Below are 26,408 nucleotides of genomic sequence, written 5' to 3'. Positions count from 1 at the left end.
CGCATTATGCTCGCATGGTGCGTGGTGATGTAGGCAGTGTCGCGCGCGGCGCCCCAGGATTTTGGGATGTATAAAATCTTCGTGCGCCGTCTACGTGACGCGCAAATGAAGCCCAAGTGGGACAGGCCCTTTAGTTTGGATTCTGGAGGAGATCTTGAAGTGAGACCTTCATCCAGAATTTACTCTCAGAATAGAAAACAGAAGCAAATCAAGTCCCTGCTGTAACAGTGAATCCTCAATGTTTTTTACACTGATTAGTGAAACTGATGATAGGAACCGAGCCAATGGCTCTCTACAGTTCTATAACCACTACACAATGCAGATTTGATCATTTCTATTTTTTTTTACAGACAAAGTGGATCAAATTACACAGACGCACCTTGACAATTTGGAAAGGGAAGAACGTCAAAGAAGGTACATCGAGCGTATCAGTAGAAACAAGGAACTGCAGATGCTGGTTTACAAGAATAGACATAAAGTGCAGCCAACAAGAAATCAGTACAACAATAGGTTAAATATTACAAAACAATAATAGCAACTTTTTTACACTTGCGTAGCGCCTTTAAAAGATAAAAGAATTATCAGAATTATAATTTAAAAAGACAAGCAGACATTGGACTAACGAAAATTATACCTGATGAAAGCTTAGGTTAAAAAAGTGGACCTTGAGGAGAATTTCAAAGAAAGTTGAGGTTCTTAAAGATTTGGTGATGGAAATAAACTACATATGCACCAGCAATATCTTCGTATCTCTTCATGCATTATTATTATTATTATTATTAATAAACACTCTTGACTTGACCATTGTAACTTTCAATGATGTACTCCAGTAGGGGATATATGTAGGAAGGAACTGCAGATGCTGGTTTACACCGAAGATAGACACAAAATGCTGGAGTAACTCAGCAGGTCAGGCAGCATCTCTGGAGAGAAGGAACAGGTGATGTTTCGCCCGAGACCCTTCTTCAGACTGAGGAGGGGTCTCGACCCGAAAGGTCACCCATTCCTTCAATCCAGAGATGCTGCCTGTCCCACTGAGTTACTCCAGCATTTTGTGTCTACATTACAAGAGAAAGAGATTTGCTCACAACTGTGGACAAGGCTAATCCTGCTCTTTCCTGCTCGGTTCCCTTTAGGAAATCGGAGAACAATTTTCAGATCCAGAAGGAGGACTACGAGAATCAAATTGAAGCGCTGAACGATGAAGTGAAGCATCTCCGAGAGGAACGAGTGCAACTGCAGGAGCAGGTCCACGAGGAATATTTAACAAACGAGGATCTACGGAAGGAACTGGCAGAACTGACTAACGAAGCGCTGGTATGTACAATGGGACCTTGGACTGAAAATTGGATTGGATCCTCGAAAACATTGTTGTATTAGCAATATTACCAAGTAATATCCATCTGCAAAGTAAGGTTCAATCTTGACTATGGCTGCTTTTTCGTGCAGAGTTTGCACGTTCTCCCCGTGACCTGCGTGGCTTTTCTCCGAGATCTTCGGTTTCCTCCCACGCTCCAAAGACGTGGAGGTTTTTAAGTTATTTGGCCTGGTATCAATGTGAAATTGTCCCTAGTGTGTGTAGGATAGTGTTAATGTGCGGCGATCGCTGGTCGCAGTAGACTCAGTGGGCCGAAGGGCCTGTTTCCACGCTGTATCTCTAGACTAAACACTATAAACTATTGGTAAATTGACCCAGATTCTGTACAGCTTTAGGGAACAATGCACTTGTACTCCTAGATGCCTCGACACGGCAACATTCCATGTCTTTGAATCAATTTGGGAGCTGAACTGAACTAAATGTTCACCCACTGGGTGGCACTGTGGCAGTCGCTGCCTTGTAGCGCCAGAGACCCGGGTTCGATCCTGTCTGTAGGTGCTGTCGGTGTGGAGTTTGTACGTTCTCCCTGTAAACGTGTGGGTTCTCTCCTGGATCTCCGGTTTCCTCCCACGCTCCGAAGATGGCAGTCTTGTAGGCTAATTGGCTTTTGTGAAGTGTCGCTAGTCTGTAGGATAGAGTTGGTGTGGGGGTGTGGGGATCGCTGGTCGGCGCGGGTTCGGTGGGATGACGGGCCTGTTTCCACAGTGTATCTCGAAAACTAAAAAAGCACTGGGGATCTTTGCATCTGAAGCGGTGTGCTAATGCAGAGTCCGCATGGATTCAGAGCAACAATAACAGATGGTCAAATGTGTAGGCAAGAACTGCAGATGCGGGTTTAAATCGAAGATAGACACAAAATGCTGGAGTAACTCAGCGGGACAGGCAGCATCTCTGGAGAGAAGGAATGGGTGACGTTTCGGGACGAGACCCTTCTTCATTAAAGCGACAGTTACCATGGCAACCAGAATAATGCAGGATGATACTACATGATGGGCGGGGAGGAGAGAAGGGCTGAAGCTCCGGAATTTACTCACGGATTTGGAGCGTTGTAGAGCTGAGGGATCTAGGAATACAAGCACATGGTTCGCTGATAGTGGAGTCACTGCTGGGTATGTCGGTGAAGAGGTGTTTGGCCCGCTGGGCTTCAACAGTCAACTAACTGAGTAGAGGAGTTGGGAGGTAGACAAAAATGCTGGAGAAACTCAGCGGGTGAGGCAGCATCTATGGAGCGAAGGAATAGGCGACGTTTCGGATCGAGACCCTTCTTCAGACTCGAGTTGGGATGTCATTTTACAGTTGTACAAGATGTTGGTGAGGCCAACTTGGAGTGTTGTGTTCAATTTTGGTCACCCTGCCGTAGGGAAAATGCCACTGTGCTGGAAAGGGTGCAGAGAAGATTCACCCTGAATGTGAAATGACCCAGAAATAAGTGTCCAATGCAGATGAGAGAGAGAGCTGGAAAGGATGCAGAGAAGATTTACGAGGATGTTACCAGAACTCGAGGGCCTGAGCTATAGGTGGAGGTTGTGCAGGCCAGGACTCTATTCCTTGGAGCTCAGGAGGCTGAGGGGGTGATCTTTATAGAGGTGGATAAAATCATGAGGAGAATAGATAGGGTTCATGCACAGTCCCCAGGATAGGGGGTTCAGGTTTAAGTTGAGCTGGCAGAGGAAGGAGATAAGCAGATACTATTACAACATTTAAAAGACATTTGTTCAGGTGCATGGATAGGAAAGGTTTGGATAGATAGGGGCCTAATGCAGGCAAATGGGATGAGTTGGGCGGAAGGCCTGTTTCCGTGCTGTATGATCGTGAAGGGATGTCGGAGTCTTGGTCAACAAAAATATAAACCAGGAGAGACATCTTGCATAACATGGAGACCAGAATGCCCACCTTCTATCCAGAGATAGATAGATTTTTGATTAGTACGGGTGTCTGAGGTTATGGGAAAAAGGCAGGAAAATGGGGTTAGGAGGGAGAGATAGATCAGCGGAGTAGATTTGATGGGGCTGAATGGCCTAATTCCACTCCTATCCCTTATGACCTACATAGCAACATGGCCAAAGGAGGTTCCTTTTGTCTCCACCTAGTGTAAGAACACCTTTACCATGAAATAAGGCAGAAACAAGTGTTAAACGGTGACGAGAGTGAGCTGTTCCCCATCAGATGTGATTAAAGAACACGCCATACCGTTTAATACACGTCAGTAACTATCGGCCCAGTTGCCAACTTACACCTGCCAATGACTGACCATCAGATGTGTACATGAATTAACAGGTGACTCATCTATCCACAGATAATCCCAAAACTGAAAGGGGATATCACAACACTTGAACTGAAGAAACAAGGTCTGGAAATGTGCTTGCAAAATCAAAGGAAAGAAATGAGAGGTAACTAACGCTGGTTTAAGTCCCTGTATGAATGAGTACAATATACACTGACTATCCAAAGAAAATATTGTTGTCAATGTTCAATCTTACAAAGTGGACATTGACCAGTTATCTCTTTGCAAGTGCCACTTTTATTAGCTTGCATGCAAAAGCAAAGCTTTTTCACTGTACCTCAGTACACGTGGCAATGATAAACTTAAACCCTGATGCTGTCCATGCTGTGATTCTCAGGGTGATGACCCAGGTGCAAGTAGTGCTGATGGTACTGGACATTTTATTTGATTCTAAATAGTCAGCAAAATTGCAAATGTAACGTGCCGCATGCGATTTTATAAGCCTTTGCAAACTTGCAGTGTTGTGAAATTGTACAAGTATCAAGTTCAAGTTCAAGTGAGTTTATTGTCATGTGTCCCTGTATAGGACAATGAAATTCTTGCTTTGCTTAAGCACACAGAAAATAGTAGGCATTTACTACAAAACAGATAAATGTGTCCATATACCATGATATAAATATATACACACATGAATAAATAAACTGGTAGTGCAAATAACAGAAAGTGGTTGCTAATAATCAGAGTTTTGTCTGAGCCAGGTTTAATAGCCTGATGGCTGAGGGGAAGTAGCTATTCCTGAACCTGGTTGTTGCAGTCTTCAGGCTCCTGTACCTTCTACCTGAAGGTAGCAGGGAGATGAGTGTGTGGCCAGGATGGTGTGGGTCTTTGATGATACTGCCAGCCTTTTTGAGGCAGCGACTGCGATAATGGGTGGCATGGTGGCGTATAGGTGGAGTTGCTGCCTTACAGCTGCACAGACCCGGGTTCGATCCTGACTACGGGCGCTGTCTGCATGGAATTTGTACGTTCTCCCCGTGACCTGCGTGGGTTTTCTCCGGGTGCTCTGGTTTCCTCTCGCGCCCCAAAGAGGTTTGTAGGTTAATTGGCTTGGGAACAATTGTAAATTGTAAACTGGTGTAGGATAGTGCTGGTGTACGGGGATCGCTGGTCAGCGTGGACTCGGTGGGCCGATGAGCCGGTTTCCGGGCTGCATCTCTAAACTAAATCTCGCTGTTTCACAGAAAAAGTGGAAGAGATCACGCAGCAACTCCTCGGTGGCCTTGAGGGTGAAGAGTTACGAAAGAGGTACACATTTTCATCAAGACGCAGGAGACCGCGGATGTTGGAATCTTGAGCAAAACACTGTGTGGGCGGCGCAATGGCGTAGCTGGTAGAGCCTCTGACTCACAGCATCTGACCTCGGGTGCTGTCTGTGTGGAGTTTGCACGTTATTTCTGCGACCGTGTGGGTTTCCTCCGGGTGCTCCAGTTTCCGCCCACGTCCCAAAGACATGCGGACTTGTGGGTTTATTGGCCCTCTGTAAATTGCCACTGATGTTTATGGAATGGGATGAGAAAGTGGGATAGAATAGAACTAGTGTGAATGGGTAATCGATGGTTGGCATGGGCTTGGTGGGCCGAAGGGACTGTGTCCATGCTGTTTCACTAAACTAAACTAAACCAAAGATAGACACAAAATGCTGGAGTAAACTCAGCGATGCTGCCTGTCCTGCTGAGTAATGCCCCTGTCCCACTTAGGAAACCTGAACGGAAACCTCTGGAGACTTTGCGCCCCACCCCAGGTTTCTGTGCGGTTCCCGGAGGTTGCAGGTGGTTGCCGGAGGTTGCAGGTAGTGGAAGCAGGTAGGGAGACTGACAAAAACCTCCGGGAACTGCACGGAAACCTTGGGTGGGGCGCAAAGTCTCCAGAGGTTTCCGTTCAGGTTTCCTAAGTTGGGCAGGGGCTTTACTCCAGCTTTTTGTATCTGTCTTTGGTTTAAACCAGCATCTGCAGTTCCTTCTTACACACATGGTGTTTTGATTAAAAAAACATGATTAAATGTTGCGAAATAATTTTCGTAAAATTCTGTTTAATTGAAGGCTTTGTCCGGAGGACATGGAGCAGCTGAATGAAGACGGAGAACTCTGGATGGCCTATGAAGGATTGAAAAGGGCAAGCAGGTAATTACATTAATAGATCCCTTTTAAAGTAGATGATGATAATGCTACAGAATTTATTTATTGGTGTTTTATGCAATAGTATGGCATTAATATCTGTATGTGGCAATTATGGATGTACTTGTGTCTCCCAGAGCAGAGTAAATATTGTGAGGACAGCACACTTATAGCGTTGACTCTTGTAAAGTGCTTCAAATCATATTAATGTTCATAGAGTATATGGTAATGGAGAGAGTATAATCTTCTTGATATACACTTATACTGCTGTGGCAGCTGTATATCATTACTGGGCTTTTATCCAAGTACAATTGGACAAAAATGAAATATTGGTTATAACAAGGAACAGCAGATGCTGATTTATACCGAAGAAAGGCACAAGTGCTGGAGTAACTCAGCGGGCCAGGCAGCATCAACAGAGAACATGGATTTGTAATGTTTCGGGTCTTCAGACTGTTTGTAGGTGGGGATGGGGGGGGGGGGGGAAGAAAGCTGGAAGAGAGGCGGGTTAGGGCAAAGCCTGGCAAGTGATAAGTGGATACAGGAGAGGGATGTTTAGCCTGGCTTATCCCCCCCCTGTTTTACGTGGCCCACCTGGATTCAAAAACCCTCCCCCCCCCCCCCCCCTCCCACGTATATTACTTCCTCTGGCTTCACAATTTGAACATTTTCTATCCTTATCTCCTTACAATACAATACAATACAATACAATACCTTTTATTTGTCATTTGAACCTCACATGAGGTTCAAACAAAATTTGGTTTCTGCAGCCATACAAAAAAAGAACCAAGACACACACCAACATAATTCAATTCACATAAACATCCATCACAGTGAGTCCTCCTCACTGTGATGGAAGGCAAAAGTTGTCTCTCCCCTGCTCTCCATTCCTCTCCCGAAGTCTCACCTCACACTTTCAATCATTTGATCTCGAGCCTTTGTCCAAACATCTGCCAATTACCCCACCTATATCTATGTAATATTTGACACACTTTGTAACTCCCTCCCCCCCACCCCCCTCTCTTCTAGTTATCTTCCCCCACCCTCCCCCACCACAATCAGTCTGAAGAAGGACGGCACAGACTGCTGCCTTACAGCGCCAGACTCCTGGGTTCGATCCTGACTACGGACGCTGTCTGCACTGAGTTTGTACGTTCTCCCCGCGACCAGGTCCTGTGTGGGGTTTCTCTGTGGGACCTGGTCACGGGGAGAACTAAACTAAACTAAACTATAGATGATAGGTAACAAAATGCTGGAGTAACTCAGCGGGACAGGCAGCATCTCTGGGGAGAAGGAATGGGTGACGTTTCGGGTCGAGGTCCTTCTTCAGACTGTGCTATCAAACTAAACTATCCTTTCTTCTTCTGACCTTACACTCTTGATGGATGGCTCTTTTCCGGGAGAGTTTTATGCCTCGTGTTATATTGAATTGAATTGAATACCTTTATTTGTCATTCAGACCTTTCGGTCTGAACGAAATGCTGTTGCCTGCAGCCATACATGTAATAATAACAAAACACAATAAACACAAATTAACATCCACCACAGTGAGTTCACCAAACACCTCCTCACTGTGATGGAGGCAAAAGTCTTAGAGTTACTGTCTCTTCCCTCCTCTTCTCCCTCTGCGCCGAGGCGATACCCCACCGGGCGATGGCGGCTGTTTGTAATTCCCATGGTGTAACTCTATTTACTGTGGGCCTGCACTTTACACAGAGTGATGGAGATGCATATACAGTCGCAGAAGGAGAACTACGAGAAGGAAATCGAAGACCTCAGTTTCAAGATTGGACATCTCTGTGAGCAGACCACCCAGCTACAGCAGAGGCTGCAAGAAGAAAATCACGCCAATGAGAACGTTCGGCTGGAGATGACAAGACTGGCCAATGACAACATGGTGTGTTCATTATCTTCTTGGAGTCATAGAGTGATGCAGTGTGGAAACAGGCCCTTCGGCCCAACGTGCCCACACTGGCCAACATGTCACAGCTACACTAGTCCCACCTGCATGCGCTTGGTCCATATCCCTCCAAACCTGTCCTACCTGTCTAACTGTTCCTTAAACGTTGGGATAGTCCCAGCCTCGACCACCTCCTCTGGCAGCTTGTTCCATACACCCACCACCCTTTGTGTGGAAAAAGTTACCCCTCAGATTCCTATTAAATCTTTTCCCCTTCACCTTGAACCTAGGTCCTCTGGTCCTCGATTCCCCCACTCTGGGCAAGAAATAGAAGAAAGAAATAATTTTATTGCCACACAACCAAGGGACTTGAGTGGCGGGACCAGGCAGGTGAATCCCTCCCAAGACTTTGAGCAAAATCCAAGTTGGGTTAGTTGAGAGTTTGCGAACCTGGTCTCATGAGGCAGCAGTGAGCATTCCTGCCTGTGTCCAACCATATGGCTTTACAAGAAGTTGCTAAACTGGAAAGGGTGCAGAGAAGATTAACGAGGATGTTGCGGGGACTCAAGGGCCTGAGCTGTAGACAATAGTTAGAAGATAGACAGAAGCTATAGACAGAGTTAGATTTAGCTCTTAGGGCTAATGGAATCAAGCGATTGGGGTCGAGACCCTTCTTCAGACTGATTCAGAAAGAGCTCTGGAACCAAGGGTGCCGTAAAATCGGTGGTAGACATGTGTAAAAAAATTTTTTTTAAATGCAGGGAGCATGAAAGAGAAATTGATTTATAAATATGAGCATACGACATAAAGCAGCACAGGAACAGGCCCCTCAGCCCAGAGTGTCCGCGTTAAATTCTGCCTGCACGTGGTCCATATCCCTCCATTCCCTGTGTATCCATGTGGCTATCTAAAAACCTTTCTTACCATCTCTATATAATGTTAAAAAGACTTTTGAATAGCTCCGCCACCATCCCTGGCAACGATTCCAGGCGCTCGCCACTCTCTAGGTAAAGAATGAATGTATGAATGCCCTGTCAATGTGCTACCCACAAAACGAGTCTGTTTCAGTGTCTCCACAGTATCGTTAATGCCGAGCTATTTTCCTTCTCAGGGCTATTCCAGCATTGGCTCGTTGATTTATTTAATCAGAAGGTGGTGAATCTGTGGAATTCTTTGCCACAGAAGGCTGTGGAGTATTTAGTCAATGGGTATTTTTAAGGCTGAGAGATAGATAGATTCTTGATTAATACGGGTGTCGGGGGTTATGGGGAGAAGGCAGGAGAATGGGGCTGAGAGGCCACGATTGAGTGGCGGAGTAGACTTGATGGGCCGAATGGCCTCATTCTGCTACTATCACTTATGACCTTATGATCACACTGAGCTGCGGCACAATCTATGTTGTTGATGGTATTGAATTGATGTTCTTTGGAGTAAACCATTTTTGTGTACATCAGGTTATTCCCGAACTCAAACTGCAGATCCTAGAGCTCCACAAAGAGAGACAAGACATTGAGAGCCACCTGAAGGGGCAGGTTGTGAAAATGAAAGGTGACTATATGTGCCGCACAGCATTCATCTCAAGCGCACAACTTAATGTTGTGCTTTGTTGACTTTTTACACTTCAATTACATAAAGTTTTGCAGTCGTCAATATCTCTTTTTAAAAACAAAACAAAATCCAGCTTTGCGTGTATTAATTACAAATAATTGCAACTTACAGAGAAAATGGACGAAGTTACTGATCATTTGCAAGGCAGTCTTGAAGATGAAGGCGCCCAAAGAAGGTGTGATAAGTCTAATATTAGCGCATTTCATTAGGGCTTAACCTTGGCTTGCATCAATTACTATGCTAGTTGCTGCAGATAGTCTTTCTACTAAAAGTGCCTGAAATTATACTATTGCTCAAGATAGGCACCAAAAAAAGCTGGAGTAACTCAGCGGGACAGGCGGCGTCTCTGGAGTAGAGGAATGGGTGACGTTTCGGGTCGAGACCCTTCTTCAGATTATACTATTGCTTGCAAGCTCTCCAGATATTCCCACTGAAATGCATTGATCAGCGTATTAATTAAAAGCCTCCAGTGGTGTCAAAGCCAATCTTCAACGATACCACTGCTCGATTTTGATTTGTAAATAAAAATAGAGATTTCTGAGCGGATTCCAAGAAATCTTTTGTAAAATCTAAATTGAATAGCTGTCATGTTTATTCTCCATGTATGACTTATAAATCAGTGCAATTTATAGACTTTTTCTCCTTCTAGAAGGGTAATTATGTAATGAGATATGATTTATAATGCTTGATCCTTGCCAATAACTCACAAGAGACAAGGCCAAGAATAAAAACTCACAGAGATCCAGTAGTATTTTTAACTTGCGTTTAACTCGATTTTCATGATGAATAGTTTCAGTTGTTTTATAACTGAAATCAGCCCCAAATGCTAATCGTTCTGTTTGTTTCCTTATTTATAACCACACTAGGAAGTCCCAGAGCACCAAATCACTTGCTATTTAAATCGGACAGCAAATTCCCCAACTTCCGTGTCGAATGAAAATATCAGCGTTCATTAATTCCCCGCAGCCCAGTAACAAATGTTGTTCTCAATTTGTCAACAATATATAGATTGTTAGAGTCTGAGAAAGATAACTGTGCAAAGGAGAATGTGGAGTTGGTTTCAAAATTCAGACAACTTCAGAATGAGAATTACCAGCTGCTGAACCGTACAAAAACTGATAGCACAATCAGCAGCAAGATGCAGAAGGAAACATCGCAGTTAACCATGGAGAACTCGGTGAGTTTTGGGTGCTTTGTGGATATAGGTGGAAAACTTTTTAAACGCTTTAATTTTTCGCACAGCAGTCTAACAAGAAGAATGAACCAAAAAGGTCTGAGTTCCAAGCATTAAAACATAAAGTGCTGGAGTTACTCAGCATAATGTTGGCCCTGGCACTCTGCCATTAATCACGGGCATTGATACCATACCCACCACATCCACTGGGAAACTATGAAGAAGGGTTTCGGCCCTAAACGTTACCTATTTCCTTCGCTCCATAGATGCTGCTGCACCCGCTGAGTTTCTCCAGCATTTTTGTGTACCAACTGGGAAACTATGTCCTGTTTACCCCACGGGGAGACCAGACCGACCGCACCCGGGGGCGTAAGGCAGCGAAACGTAGAAAAATAGCGTTACAGCCGCAGGGAAAGTGCAGGTTAACAAAGTGCGCTCGCCTGCAGCGAGGTAGGCTGGAGGATCAGAGAAGGTGTCAGAGGTTATGGAGAGAATGGGGTTAGGAGGGAGAGATAAATCAGCCCTGATTGAATGTCGGAGTATACTTGATGGGCCGAATGGCCTATTTCTGCTCCTATCACTTATGAACATTGACTCTCGCTCGTCATCTTCCAGCCTCTAATTCTTTCTCCATTACTGCATCCCTTGAGGTCATGGATTGGCGACGTTTCAGGTCGGGAACCTTCTCCAGACCGTTCCCAACCCAAAACGTCGCTGATCCATGTTCTCTGAAGACCGGCACAAAATGCTGGAGCAACTCGGTGAGGGAAGGAATAGGTGACGTTTACGGTCAAGACCCTTCTGGAGATATCGCCTGAACTGCCGAGTTACTCCAGCACTTTGTATTATTTGCTCAAGAATCCAGCTTCTGCAGTTCCTTGTGTTTACTAGTGCGACTTTCAACATCACCTCTAGAGGGGTTCGGACTTGATTAAATACAAAGGACAGAACACATGATGCTCAACAGGTCAGGCAGCATCTGGGGGGAGAATGGACAGACAATGTTTCAGCATTTCCTCTCCGGATGTTGCCTGACCCTCTGAGTTCCTCCAGCACTTTGTGTTTTGCTCAGGATTCCAGCATCTGCAGTCCCTTGTGTCCCACATACAATGGGCATTTCAATACTATCAACAACATAGAACATGTACTGTATGATATGCTCCAGTGATGGTGAACTGATGTCACAGACAGAGGTCATTCTTAATTTGACTGATAAAATAAATGTTTATTGCAGATATTCATGACATTGTAAACTTTTCTCCATATTTAGCTTAACTTTAGTCATAAATTGTATAGTAATCGAATAATTAGGCGATAAATAGGAATTATTTTCTTTTTAAAATGTTTTCATTAAAATTTAAGAAAAAATCTTTATTTGATTAGTATCTATATGGGTAAAAACTACATGGATAACAATAGGTTAAAATAATCTGTCAAACTAACTTGACGATAAACTCTTTCTAGTGGGGCTAGTGGAATCAAGGGATATGGGGAGAAGGCAGGCACGGGTTATTGATTGGGGACGATCAGCCATGATCACAATGAATGGCGGTGCTGGCTCGAAGGGCCAAATGGCCTCCTCCTGCACCTATTTTCTATGTTTCAACCAATCTGAATGAATGAATGAATGAATGAATGAATGAATGAATGAATGAATGAATGAATGAATGAATACGTTTATTGTCATTGCACAATACTGTGCAACGAAATTCCATTACATCTCCTCCGGTTAAAAACAATACAAACACGACAACCATTGACACATATGTACACTTATTAGTAAAAATAAATAGGTGTTTTAAAAGAATTTAAAAGAATTTAAAAGAATTTGGCGGCATTTCTTAGAATTACATTGTGCTTCCCCAGCATTCTCTGTTGGAATTTAGCTCTTTTATCGCACATGGGTAGAAACTATTCTTTAGTCTACAGAGTCCTGAATCGCCTCCCAGAGGGTAGCAGAGTAAAAAGGTGGTTGGCAGGGTGGGATGTGTCCTGCTTGATATTTGTGGCCCGGCGCAAGCATCGGGCCCTATATATGTCATCCAAGGAGGGCAGTTGGGCGTTTGTAATGATCTGCGCAGTTTTTATAATTCCCTGCAACGCCCTCTGAACCAATCTGAAAGTGAACAGTTCATTTTATCCTCAACAAATTCTGCTATTAAATCACGTTTGGTTTTGGAGAAGATGTCTTGCATGTAGCACCAAGCTGAGAACCCCGTTGTATTAATCAGACACTGAACATTAGTATCAGCGGATCAATAATCCTACTTCTGTTTTGTTTTGAAGGATCTTGAGGAACAACTTGAGCAGAAGGATAGGCAAATAAAAAAGTTACAGAATCAGATCAAGTCGTTGACCAAAACAGCTGATAAAGGTATGGCACAAGGATTCTATCACTAAATGATGTTTAATTTTAGTTTAGAGTTACAGCACAGAAACGGCCCCTTCAAGCTGTCGAGCCCTATCGACTGTCGATCACCCACCCACACCAGTTCTATGTTATCCCGCTTTCTCATCCACTCCCTGCACACCCGCGGAAACTTGCAGAGGACAATTATCCTATAAGCCCGCAAGTCTTCAGGATGTGGGAGGAAACCAGAGCACCCGGAGGAAGCCCACCTGGTCACAGGGAGAACGTGCAAACTCCGCACCGACAGCACCCGAGGTCAGGATCGAACCTGGGTCTCTGGCGCTGTGAGGCAGCGGCACTACCAGCTGCGCCACCGAGTTATAGGTCGTGGGGAGAAAATGGTAATTATCGACCTTGACATTTGTGATCAAGGAATAGTTATTAAAGATAAAAGAAGAGCCTGGTTGATAACTGAGCAAAACACTAAGTGCTGGAGGGAGTCAATGGGTCAGGCAGCATCTGTGGAGGGAATGGCAGACAACGTCTCGGGTCAGGAAACCTTTCTGACTGATGGAGGGGGGGGGGATGGAAAGATGGTGGATGAAAGGGAAATGAATGAATCGGGGGTTGGAGATGAGCGTACAGAGGATGGTGTCTCCTTCCACCCATATCCCGACCTCTGGCTTCACATTTCATTCCACTTCATTCTCTATCCTCTGCTTCCTCATTCCTCTTGTCTGCTATTCACCTCTAGCCTTTGTCACTTACTCCACCCATCTGCCAATCACCCACCTCACCTGTATCCACCTATCACTTGCCAGGCTTTGCCCCACCCCCACCTCTCCATTCCAGTCCCTCCCTCCCCCCCCACTCCATCAGTCTGAAGAAGGGTCTCGATCTGAAGGGTCTCGACATAGAAACATAGAAACATAGAAAGTAGGTGCGAGAGTAGACCACCAGGTCCGTCGAGCCCGCACCGCCATTCGCTCATGGCTGAACACTAAACAGACACACTTACCCACAAACAGTAGACACAAGACACAGAACACAAGACACTACCCTCCCCTTTATACCGCTATCACCCCTCTCCACCCCAAGAACCTCGTGATCTCCAGGGGGAGGCAAAAAAACGGATAAAAACCCAGGTCCAATTCGGGAAAAAAATCCGGGACATGTGTCCATTTCCCTCCACAGACGCTGCCTGACCTGCCGAGTTCCTCCAGCACTTTGTGTTTTTTCTCCAAGATTCCAGCACCTGCAGGCTCATTTCTCTGCAGTTGACATTTGATGCATTAATGCTGCTACTTCAAACATAATAATACCTCTAAAGTTGGGTCACACGGGCACGGGAGATGCAGGGATTATAAATGCCTTGAACAGGAGAATTTGATTTGCCTGTAAATATTTGTATCATTTCCACAGTTAATCCGACCAATGTGAACGCCAGTCTGGTTTCGAGGAAGGAGTATCTCGGAATGCTGGAATGTAAAACAGAAGACGAAGAGAAACTCATTAAAAATCTAATTTTGGGTAAAGTTATTTTAGAAATACAGCATGGAAACAGGCCCTTTGGCCCTTCTAGTCCGCGCCGACCAGCGGTACCCGCACATTGACACTATCCTGCACACACTAGTGACAATTTTAAGATACCAAGCCAATTAACCTACAAAGACGTATGTCTTTGGAATGTGGGAGGAAACCGAAGATCTCGGAGAAAACCCACGCAGGTCACGGGGAGAACGTACAAACTCCGTACAGACAGCACCCGTAGTCAAGATGGAACCCGGGTCTCTGGCGCTGTGAGGCAGCAAACTACCGCTGTGCCATAAATTAATTCCTTCTTGATTGCCAAGGGAAGGAGGTAGAAACATTGGTGTTGGTGAACGTAAAGAAACAATTCCCATCATAATTCCCTTCTCCCGTCCCACCAAACATAATAAATTTAAAAAGAGTTACTTCCTAGAATTTTCTCAGCCAGTAAAATCCTAACCACTTCTCGGCATTGATTGATTGAATTTGTTGAAAGACACAGCATGGACTAAGTCCCAGCAATAAAATTCTTGCAGCTTGCAGGCCCTTTAATGTGATATCACACAGAACAAATGTAACAAATATATGATACAGGTCCACCACTGATTTTCCGGCACCCTTTTCCAAAGCTTTTCTGGATTATCCGTTTTGCTGGACCAACGGAGGTCACGGCCTCCGCGAGGAGTCCAAAGGCACTGGAATGTTCCGCCTAGGCCGCCGGGGGGGGGCCGAGATACCAGCCCGCAAAGTCGGCCGTGGAAGTCGGCAATGGGAACGTATCTGCCGGCTCTGGCTGGCCCGGAGTTCCAGAGCCCCGGCCGCAGGGGGCAAATTCGACCCTGCTCATCATGGACGTCCCAATGAGGTTGAGATGGGCCGTCTCACCTGGCCTTGGTGTCACATTTTTGGGGGGGATTTCTGGCTGGGAGAGGGGGTGTGTTTAAAGTATGCTCTCGTAATTTTGACATGATTAGAGGAGGTGCCTGCCGGACCCCCAGTTGACGGTGGTGGACCTGCACAATAAATGAATAATCAGTAATATTAAAAAATAACAATAGGGCAAAACCAAAGGCCGCAGTGCAACCTTAGACACAGTCCATAGAAGTCCATTGTTGCTGAGGTTCACAGGGTCTTGGTGAGACCACACCTGGAGTATTGCGTACAGTTTTGGTCTCCAAATCTGAGGAAGGACATTATTGCCATAGAGGGAGTGCAGAGAAGGTTCACCAGACTGATTCCTGGGATGTCAGGATTGTCTTATGAAGAAAGACTGGATAGACTTGGTTTATACTCTCTAGAATTTAGGAGATTGAGAGGGGATCTTATAGAAACTTACAAAATTCTTAAGGGGTTGGACAGGCTAGATGCAGGAAGATTGCTCCCGATGTTGGGGAAGTCCAGGACAAGGGGTCACAGCTTAAGGATAAGGGGGAAATCCTTTAAAACCGAGATGAGAAGAACTTTTTTCACACAGAGAGTGGTGAATCTCTGGAACTCTCTGCCACAGAGGTTAGTCGAGGCCAGTTCATTGGCTATATTTAAGAGGGAGTTAGATGTGGCCCTTGTGGCTAAGGGGATCAGAGGGTATGGAGAGAAGGCAGGTACGGGATACTGAGTTGGATGATCAGCCATGATCATATTGAATGGCGGTGCAGGCTCGAAGGGCCGAATGGCCTACCCCTGCACCTAATTTCTATGTTTCTATGTTTCTATATGGTGTTTAGGATGCGAATAGTTGCTGGGAAGCAGCTGCTCCTGAATCTAGTGATCATGGCGTTTGAGGCTCCTGCACTCCTGATGGCAGTGGTGGGATGAGAGCGTGGCCAGGGTGGTGAGAGTCTTTGATGATATTGCTGTCATGTTCAGGCAGAGCCTCCTGTACATCCCATCGATGGTGAGGAGGTCAGTACCTGTGATGGACTGGGGAGTGTCGACCACTCTCTGAATGAAGCCTCTTTCGCTCCTGGGCATCTGAGTTATTGTAATAGGTGTCACATCTAGCTTTAACATTCAGTTTTTCTAGTGGCTGCAAGTTTGACTGTGGAAATACTAAATTGTTATTTTACTTAGGATTACTGTCTATTCTCCGTTGTTTTACTGTTAGGGCTGAAGCCGCAGGGTGTGGTGGTGAACATGATCCCAGGGCTGCCCGCGTACGTTCTCTTCATGTGTGTGCGCTACGCGGATGACAGTAACGATGCAGACATGTTGAAATCCCTGATGAACTCCATCATCGGTGGCATCAAAGACATCACCAAGGTAGATAAAATATGAATTGTTTTATTATTAAAATTAACTTAAAGAGACCTTTAACTTCAACCATAAAGCGAAAAAAGCCCGTTGTAGATTTAATATTAGGAACTGAAGATTTGAAATCATTGCATGGGATTATGAATTCATTCAATGCATTAAAAGTTATCTCGCCCTCCCTCTCGCCCTCCCTCTCGCCCTCCCTCTCACCCTCTCTCCCCCCTCCCCCGCTCCAGCATCTGCAGTTCCTTTTGTCTCTTTGTTTAAGAAAGTTAGATGAGATTTTGCTAATGTTTAATCTTACAAATCTTGCTGTATTTCGCAGAATCACAATGAAGATTTTGAAATGCTGTCTTTCTGGCTTTCAAACAGTGTGCACTTTCTGAACTGTCTCAAGCAGTACAGTGGAGAGGAGGTAGGAACAACATTTGTGTGTGAACTCTAGGTTCACTCTTTATATCTCCAATGTCCATTAGAAACAACTTAACTTTCTGTTTGAATATTAAAGTTTGTGTTCCAATTTTCTCAAACATTATTCATCGTTTTTATACTCCATTGGTGGGGTGGCACAGCGGTAGAGTTGCTGCCTTACAGTGCCAGAGGCATGGGTTCGATCCTGACTACAGGTGCTGTCTCCTACTTTCTCCCTGTGACCTGCGTGGGTTTTCCCCGGGTGCTCCAGGTTTCCTTCCACATTCCAGAGATGTGCAAGTTTGTTGGCTAATTGGCCTCTGTAAATTTGCCCCTAGTATGTGGGATGTGAAACTGGGATAACATAGAACTAGTGTGAACGGTTGATCGTTGGTTGGCATGGACTCAATGGGCCGAAGGGCCTGTTTCTATGCTGTATCTCTCTCCTAAACTAAACTAAATTCTTATTTTGCATTCAAGTATGCAAAGAGTTGCCACGTTTGGGCGCCGACAACGTTACAAATGCATTCAATATAGTCCGGATGGTCTCTCTTCCATCTTATTATTTCATAGCTCATCCCCTCCATGACACACTGGTCAACCTGAGGAGCACCTTCAGCAACAGACAGGTTCCACCAAGATGCAGCATAGAACGCCACAGGAGATCCTTCTTCCCTGTGGCTATCAAACTGCACAACTCCTCCCCTTTCTGTCGTGGGGTAATAATAATAATAATAATGGATGGGATTTATATAGCGCCTTTCTAATACTCAAGGCGCTTTACATCGCATTATTCATTCACTCCTCAGTCACACTCGGTGGTGGTAAGCTACTTCTGTAGCCACAGCTGCCCTGGGGCAGACTGACGGAAGCGTGGCTGCCAATCTGCGCCTACGGCCCCTCCGACCACCACCAATCACTCACACACATTCACACACAGACAAAGGTGGGTGAAGTGTCTTGCCCAAGGACACAACGACAGTATGCACTCCAAGCGGGATTCGAACCGGCCACCTTCTGGTCGCCAGCCGAACACTTAGCCCATTGTGCCATCTGTCACCCAAAGTAGACTGAGACTGACCCCCCCCCCCCACCCCCCCCCAACCCCCAAGTCTTTCCACTCATCACTTTAATCTCATGTGTTTTGTATATTCTGTGTTTTAATGACTGTTGGCAGATCAATTTTCCTCCTGGGATAAATAAAGTTCTATCGTCATATTTTTAACGTGTGTTTATTTTTTTTTAATGAAGGAATTTATGAAACACAACTCTCCTCAGCAAAACGATCAGTGCCTGAAAAACTTTGACCTGTCTGAGTACAGGCAGATTCTGAGCGACTTGGCTATCCACATCTACCAGCAAGTGATCAAGGTGATGGAAGATAATCTCCAGCCACTGATCGGTAAGGTCACCCTCCTGCAGAAGATAGAAACATATAAAATTATAAAAGGACTGGACAAGCTAGATGCTGGAAAAATGTTCCCAATGTTGGGCGAGTCCAGAACCAGGGGGCCACAGTCTTAGAATAAAGGGGAGGTCATTTAAGACTGAGGTGAGAAAAAACTTTTTCACCCGGAGAGTTGTTAATTTATGGAATTCCCTGCCGCAGAGGGCAGTGGAGGCCAAGTCACTGGATGGATTTAAGAGAGAGTTAGATAGAGCTCTAGGGGCTAGTGGAGTCAAGGGATATGGGGAGAAGGCAGGCACGGGTTATTGATAGGGGACGATCAGCCATGATCACATTGAATGGCGGTGCTGGCTCAAAGGGCCAAATGGCCTCCTCCTGCACCTATTGTCTATGTTTCTATGTTTCTAAGATGCTTGTTTATACCTTCAAACTGGACAGGGTGCAGAGAGGATTCATGATGATCTTGCCACGACTTGAGAGCCTGAACTATACCGAGAGTTTGGGCAGGCTAGGACTTCATTCCTTGGAGCGCAGGAGGTTTAGGGATGATCTTATACAGCTGAAGGGTGGCACAGTGGCAGAAAGGTAGGGTTATAGAGTCATAGAGTGATATAGTGTGGAAACAGGCCCTTTGGCCCAACTCGCCCACACCTGCCTGCGTTTGACCCATATCCCTCCAAACCTGTCCTATCCATGTACCTGTCTAACTGTTTCTTAAACGATGGTCCCAGCCTCAACTCAGATTCAGATTCAGATTCAGATTCAATTTTAATTGTCATTGTCAGTGTACAGTACAGAGACAACGAAATGCATTTAGCATCTCCCTGGAAGAGCGACATAGCAAATGATTTGAATAAATAATAATAAGTGATAATAAGTGTCCTGGGGGTGGGGGGGTGATTGGCAGTCACCGAGGTACGTTGTTGAGTAGAGTGACAGCCACCGGGAAGAAGCTGTTCCTGGACCTGCTGGTTCGGCAACGGAGAGACCTGTAGCGCCTCCCGGATGGTAGGAGGGTAAACAGTCCATGGTTGGGGTGAGAGCAGTCCTTGGCGATGCTGAGCGCCCTCCGCAGACAACGCTTGCTTTGGACAGACTCAATGGAGGGGAGCGAGGAACCGGTGATGCGTTGGGCAATTTTCACCACCCTCTGCAATGCCTTCCGGTCGGAGACAGAGCAGTTGCCATACCATACTGTGATGCAGTTGGTAAGGATGCTCTCGATGGTGCAGCGGTAGAAGTTCACCAGGATCTGAGGAGACAGATGGACCTTCTTCAGTCTCCTCAGGAAGAAGAGACGCTGGTGAGCCTTCTTGATCAGAGTTGAGGTATTGTGGGTCCAAGAGAGGTCATCGGAGATGTTGACTCCCAGGAACCTGAAGCTAGAAACACGTTCCACCTCCGTCCCGTTAATGTGGATGGGGGTGTGCGTGCCGCCCCTGGACTTCCTGAAGTCTACAATGAGCTCCTTGGTCTTCTTGGAGTTAAGGGCCAGGTTGTTGTCAGCGCACCATGCTGCTAAGTGCTGGAACTCCTCCCTGTAGGCCGACTCATCGTTGTTGCTGATGAGGCCAATCACCGTTGTATCATCTGCATACTTGATGATGGTGTTAGTACCATGTACAGGTGTGCAGTCATAGGTGAAGAGGGAGTAGAGGAGGGGGCTCAGCACACAGCCCTGTGGAACGCCGGTGTTCAGGGTGAGGGTTGAAGAGGTGTGCTTGTCTAACCTAACGGACTGGGGTCTGTTGGTTAGAAAGTCCAGTATCCAGTTGCAGAGGGAGGGGTCGATGCCCAGGTTACCGAGTTTGGTGATCAGTTTTGATGGTATAATGGTGTTGAATGCTGAGCTGTAATCGATGAACAGCAACTACTTCCTCTGGCAGCTTGTTCCATACACCGAAGGGCCTGTTTTCACACTGTATCTCGGAGAGAAAAAAATGAAACTAGGAGGAAACTGCAGATGCTGGTTTATGCTGAAGATTGACATAAAATGCTGGAGTAACTCAGCGCACAGGCAGCATTTCTGGAGAGAAGGAATGGGTGACATTTTGGGTTGAGACCCTTCTTCGGAGATTTGCAGTTGAGGAAGAAACGGAGGCCTTTCAGGCTCTCCTGGTTGGGGATGAGGGTGTAGAGTGACTGAACGTCTGAAGAAGGGTCTCGACCCGAAACGTCACCCATTCCTTCTCTCCAGAGATGCTGCCTGCCCCGCTAACCAGTGGGTGGTTGGTTTACAATGTTGGGTTTTATTCACTGTCAGTGATTGTGTTACCATGGTCAATTATTTGGTCAAATATACTAATTGTGCCGGACTAGTGAGTGTGGCGGGGTGGAGTGGTGCCTTACAGTTCTTCTGTGCCAGAGACAATGGTTCGATCCCGACTACGAGTGCTGTCTGTATGGAGTTTGGACGCTCCCCCCCCCCCCTCCCCGTGACCGCGTGGGTTTTCTCCGAGATCTTCGATTCCCTCACACACTAAAGACGTACAGGGGTGTAGGTTCATTGGCTTGGTGTAAATGTAATATTGTCCCTAGTATATGTAGGGTGGAGTTAATGTGCAGGGATCGCTGGTCGCCGTGGACTTGGTGGACCGAAGGGCTCTGTATCTCTAAACTAAACCAGATTCAAGATTCAAGAGAGTTTATTGTCATGTGTCCCAGATAGGACAATGAAATTCTTGCTTTGCTTCAGCACAACAGAATGTAGTCGGCATGAATGCAGAACAGATCAGTGTGTCCATATACCATTGTATAAATATATACACACATGAATACATAAAACAGATAAAGTGCAAATAAACAGATAATGGGCTATTAATGTTCAGAGTTTAGTTTGAGTTGAGTTCAATAGCCTGATGGCTGTGGGGAAGAAGCTGTTTCTGAACCTGGACGTTGCAGTCTTCAGGCTCCTGTACCTTCTACCTGAAGGTAGCGGGGAGATGAGTGTGTGGCCAGGATGGTGTGGGTCCTTGATGATGCTGCCAGCCTTTTTGAGGCAGCGACTGCGATAGATCCCCTCGATGGTAGGGAGGTCAGAGCCGATGATGGACTTGGGCCGTGTTTACTACTTTTTGTAGTCTAAGGGGTTATGGGGCGAAAGCAGGAGATTGGGATTAGGAAGGGGAGGGGGGGGGGGAGGGTAGATCAGCTGTGATTGAATAGCATAGACATGATGGGCTGAATGGCCTAATTCTGCTCCTATCCTATCCCGTGTGACCATATGCCTTGTCTCAGTGCCAGGAATGCTGGAACACGAGAGCCTCCAGGGCATCTCCAGCATGAAGCCGACCGGGCTGAGAAAACGCTCATCGAGTTTCCTGGACGAATCGGAGCAGTACACCATCTCGTCCATCCTGCAGCAACTCAGTTACATCTTTAGCACCATGTGCCAGCACGGCACAGACACCGACCTCATCCGCCAGGCCATCAAACAACTCTTCTTCCAGATCGGAGCCATCACCATCAACAACCTCCTCCTACGCAAGGACATGTGCTCTTGCAGGAAGGGAATGCAGATAAGGTACAGCTGAAAATGCACCCGGCGTCTTAGCACAGAACCCGAGTTGAGTTTACGTGTAGGAAGGAACTGCAGGCGCTGGTTTTAACCAAAAATGGACACAAAAAAGCTGGAGTAACTCAGCGGGACAGGCAGCATCTCTGGAGAGAAGGAATGGCTTACTGTTTTTACACCTCCCCCTCAGCTAACAATGAACCATTCAACATTTCCTTTATCACCCTCTGCTTTGATCTGTCATTTTCACACCTTACCCCTTTCGTATCTCTAGACTCCCTCCACCCTGACTCGCAGTTTGAAGGGTCTCGACCCAAAACTTCACCCATTCCTTCTCTCCATAGATGCCTGTCCCGCTGAGTTACTCCAGCTTCTTGTGTCTATCTTGCCTCAACTACTTCCTCCAGCAGCTCGTTCCACACGCCCACCACACTTTGTGTGAAAAAATTAACCCACGGGCAGGTGGGACTAGTGTAGATAGGACATGTTAGCCTGTGTGGGCTAGTTGGTACGATGGCCCTGTTTCCACATTGTAAGACTCTATGACATTCTAATAAACCCCGTCTGCAACTAATGTCATTACATGTTGTGTATTAAATTGAATTATTTATCTTTAGCTCAGCACAATTCAAGTACAAGTCCTTGTGCTTGAAAACATGGTTCTATAATTCGACGATAGACACAAAAAGATGGAGTAACTCAGCGGGTCAGGCAGCATCTCTGGAGATTAGGAATAGGTGACGTTTCGGGTCGAGACCCTTCTTCACACTGAAAGGCAGGGGAAAGGGAAATGAGAGATTTCGTATCTCTAGAATAACACAGACAATAGGTGCAGGAGTAGGCCATTCGGCCCTTCGAGCCGAACCGCCATTCACTGTGATCATGGCTGATCATCTACGATCAGTATCCCGTTCCTGCCTTCTCCCCATATCACTTGGTTCCGCTATCTTTAAGAGCTCTATCTAACTCTCTCTTGAAACCATCCAGAGATTTGGCCTCCACTGCCTTCTGAGGCAGAGAATTCCACAGATTCACAACTCTCTGCGTAAAAAAGTTTTTCCTCACTTCCATTCTAAATGGCTTACCCCTTTATTCTTAAACTGTGGACCCTGGTTCTGGACTCCCCTAACATCCGGAACATGTTTCCTGCCTCTAGCGTGTCCAATCCCAATCTCGTATGTTTCAATAAGATATCCTCTCATCCTTCTAAATTCCAGTGTATACAAGCCCATTCGCTCCATTCTATCAGCATATGACAGTCCCGCCATCCCGGGAATTAAACTCGTAAACCTACGCTGCGCTCCCTCAATAGCAAGAATGTCCTTCCTCAACTTTGGAGACCAAAACTGCACACAATACTCCAGGTGTGGTCTCACTAGGGCCCTGTACAACTGCAGAGAGAGAGATATAGAACAAATGAATGAAAGATATGCAAATGGCAATGATGATAATTTGATTTGGACAATTAATAGGTTATTTTTAATCTGCCTGATTCCTTTGTTTTTGATGCAGATGCAACATAAGTTATTTGGAAGAGTGGCTGAAAGAAAAGAGTATGCAGACCAGCAATGCAAAAGACACACTGGAGTTGCTGTCTCAGGCAGCCTGGCTGCTTCAGGTCAACAAGACCACGGATGACGACGTCAAAGAAATCTGCAATAGGTGTTCCTCCCTCTCAGCTGTACAGGTCAGTCAGATCCAGCATTCATCATTTACTATACTTTAAGAGATACTAGGTGAGGGGTGTGTAACGTTACGAATTAGGCGCATTCCCTTTATTTTCTGTTTAGTTCTGTCTTTTTTGCATTTTCTTCTTATTTCCTTTCTTTTCTTAAGGCCCTTTTACTTTCGGGGCTTTTTTTTCTTCTACACTTCTAAGGACGTAGTCTATTTATCTAAATATCAATTATTAACCGTCAATTATTGCGCCCTGCACATCACTACTATCCTCAAGTTTCTCTTTTTTCTTTCTTTCTTCTATCAAAAAAAAACAAGTTGTACATGAAATGTATTATGTTATAAACCATGATTATTATGTATGTACATTGCTTCTAATAAAAATATTATTAAACATTTTTTTTAGAGATACTGGGTGGAAACAGGTCCACCCAAAACGTGGCCAATTCCTTCTCTCCATAGATGCTGCCTCACCCGTTGAGTTACTCCAGCATTTTGTGTCCACCTCTCTATTCCCTCCATGAATAGCTGATACCTTAATGGACTAGAGGAATGTCTCTCTCCTGTGGAACCTCTGATCCATGTTTAAGTACTTTGTTTCAACAGATTGTAAAGATCCTGAACTCCTACACACCAATAGACGACTTTGAGAAACGCGTGGCTCCATCCTTCGTAAAGAAGGTCCAAGTGAGTAAAGATTTTGGGAATTAAAATTTGATTTCACCGCCTCTGTACAAATAATTAAATTTAGACAGATGTTGTCCCGCTGTTCTGCCTGAATATTAATAACATAATGACGTTATCGGTTACACGCTTAGCAGAGTCTAGTTAGATTCTAAAAAAATGAGGAAGGTGTAATTTCTTTCTGAATGATCATTTTGCTTATTTTAATTTTCTGTTGGCTTTGACTTAAACTCAGCCTACAGCAACTCGCCAAGCTCTTTGTGCCACATTCCTTGAATATAACATGCATGCATGAATCAAATTGATTTTGGGGTGGCACAGCGGGTGGAGCCACTGCCTCGCAGTGCTAGAGCCCCGGTTCGGTGTTGTCTGTGTGGAGTTTGCACGTTCTCCCTGTGACCACGTGGGTTTCCTCTGGCTGTTCCGGTTTCCTCCCACATCCCAAAGATGTGCGGATTTGTAGGTTAATTGGCCCCCTGTAAATTACCCCTCGTGTGTAGGGAGTGGATGAGAAAGTGGGATCGCACAGAAGTAATTGATGGGTTGCTTTGACTTGCTGGGCCGAAGGGCCTGTTTCCGTGCTGTATCTCTAAAAGGCCCAAAATCATCACGAATAAGGGTCCCGACCCGAAACGTCACCCTTCCTTTATCTCCAGAGATGCTGCCTGACCCACTGAGTTACTCCAGCACTTTGTGTCTATCTTTGGTATAAACCAGCATCTGCAGTTCTTTGATTCTCAAATCATTACATCCTCGCCACCAAGATATCACAGAATAGACATTCGAGGTGCTCATTTCTCGAGCAGTGTAACCAAACTTAAGCAAATAGATTTTAAAATCCTGTTGCCTACATGACCTTCCCACAGTGATATAGTTTATTTATATTAAGTGCATCACCAACGTCTCTAATATTCCATGGCATTTGTGTTCTAACATCTCTTAAAGGTGGCGCAGCGGTAGAGTTGCTGCCTTACAGTGCTTGCAGCGCTGGAGAGCCGGGTTCGATCCCGACTATGGGTGCTGTCTGCACAGAGTTTGTACGTTCTCCCCGTGACCGCGTGGGTTTGGCTTGGTGTAAATGTATAATTGTCCCCAGTGCTTGCAGGATAGCGTTAAAGTGCGGGGACCGCTGGCCGGTGTGGATTCAGTGGGCCGAAGGGCCTGTTTCCGTGCTGTATCTCGCGACTAAAGGCCAGCTCCACAAGTCATTAGTACATCATCCATTACAGGTTAACCTGTCCGAGTGGCTGAAGCATTCTTTCATTTTTTTAAGTTTAGTTTAGTTTAGAGATACAGCGGGGCGACAGGCCCTTCGGCCCTCCGCGTCCATGCTGACCAGCGATCCCCCGTGCACTAGCTCTATCCTACACACTAGGGACAATTTACAGAAGCCAATTAAGGAAAGGCGGAGCCCACAGTGGCCCAGAGATGCAACGTGTTTATCTTGGAGGTAGAAACGTTGTGAGTTGTGTATCCATTATAAACAGAACAAGTGGAGGAGGGGGGGGGGGGGATTGTGAAGCTATTGTGAAATAAACCTTGCTGTTCTCATTGTCTTTCAGTCACAACTCAACCGTCGGGAAGATGGCTCTACGCTAATAATTGATACCAAGTACCATTTTCAAGTGACCTTCCCATTCAATCCATCTTCACAGGCACTGGAGACAATCCAAATACCCAGCAGTTTAAAACTAAACTTCCTCACGAGGATCTGAAGGGTGTAAATGTGTAGAATATCTCTGTACCTTGAATTGAATTGTGTACTTTATTGTCACAGTGAATGTCTTTACTTGCGTACCCAAGGTATGCCAATAGCCGCCACATAAAGGGCACTGACAAAGTTACAAATACCCCCCCCCCCCCCGCCCCCATGCCAGGTCCCCCTTTGTTCTGTGTCCCCCCCCCCCCCCCTCCATCACGGCAGTCTCCCCTCCCCCCCCCCCCCCAACATAATGAGTCCTGTTGTCATTGATTATTTAAGATGATGGTTGAATGGCTGGATGGTGGAAATTGTGCATTTTTTCTTCCTCCCGATGTGCCAAAGTGAGTTTAAGTACACTTTTATATTTTGCGCTTTTTTAAAATAATGCAATCTATTTTTATAAAATTTGAGATATTCAGTTTGA

General features: G+C 45.6%; 1 protein-coding gene across 2 annotated transcripts in view; it reads left to right on the top strand.

Moving 5' to 3' along the window:
- myo5c (myosin VC) overlaps positions 1–26,126 on the top strand; it is a 74,691-nt gene extending 48,565 nt beyond the window's left edge. Inside the window, exons 24-41 of one of the 2 annotated variants that reach the window (XM_033050060.1) lie at positions 351–414; positions 1,137–1,317; positions 3,675–3,768; positions 4,844–4,907; positions 5,702–5,782; positions 7,493–7,673; positions 9,131–9,224; positions 9,396–9,459; positions 10,293–10,461; positions 12,745–12,832; positions 14,231–14,338; positions 16,443–16,597; positions 16,914–17,003; positions 18,251–18,401; positions 21,645–21,930; positions 23,434–23,608; positions 24,205–24,285; positions 25,845–26,126. In XM_033050060.1, the coding sequence (XP_032905951.1) occupies positions 351–414; positions 1,137–1,317; positions 3,675–3,768; positions 4,844–4,907; positions 5,702–5,782; positions 7,493–7,673; positions 9,131–9,224; positions 9,396–9,459; positions 10,293–10,461; positions 12,745–12,832; positions 14,231–14,338; positions 16,443–16,597; positions 16,914–17,003; positions 18,251–18,401; positions 21,645–21,930; positions 23,434–23,608; positions 24,205–24,285; positions 25,845–25,997 (2,279 nt within the window). In that variant the 3' untranslated portion in view covers positions 25,998–26,126. The remainder of the gene's footprint in view (positions 1–350; positions 415–1,136; positions 1,318–3,674; positions 3,769–4,843; positions 4,908–5,701; positions 5,783–7,492; positions 7,674–9,130; positions 9,225–9,395; positions 9,460–10,292; positions 10,462–12,744; positions 12,833–14,230; positions 14,339–16,442; positions 16,598–16,913; positions 17,004–18,250; positions 18,402–21,644; positions 21,931–23,433; positions 23,609–24,204; positions 24,286–25,844) is intronic. The other variant, XM_033050061.1, reaches the window with a different exon arrangement.
- The last annotated feature ends 282 nt before the right edge of the window (positions 26,127–26,408 follow it).

Source organism: Amblyraja radiata, chromosome 34 (assembly GCF_010909765.2).
Source record: "Amblyraja radiata isolate CabotCenter1 chromosome 34, sAmbRad1.1.pri, whole genome shotgun sequence".
Taxonomy (NCBI): domain Eukaryota; kingdom Metazoa; phylum Chordata; class Chondrichthyes; order Rajiformes; family Rajidae; genus Amblyraja; species Amblyraja radiata.
Note: the sequence above shows the minus strand (reverse complement) of the source record. Positions and strands in the feature narration are given on the sequence as shown.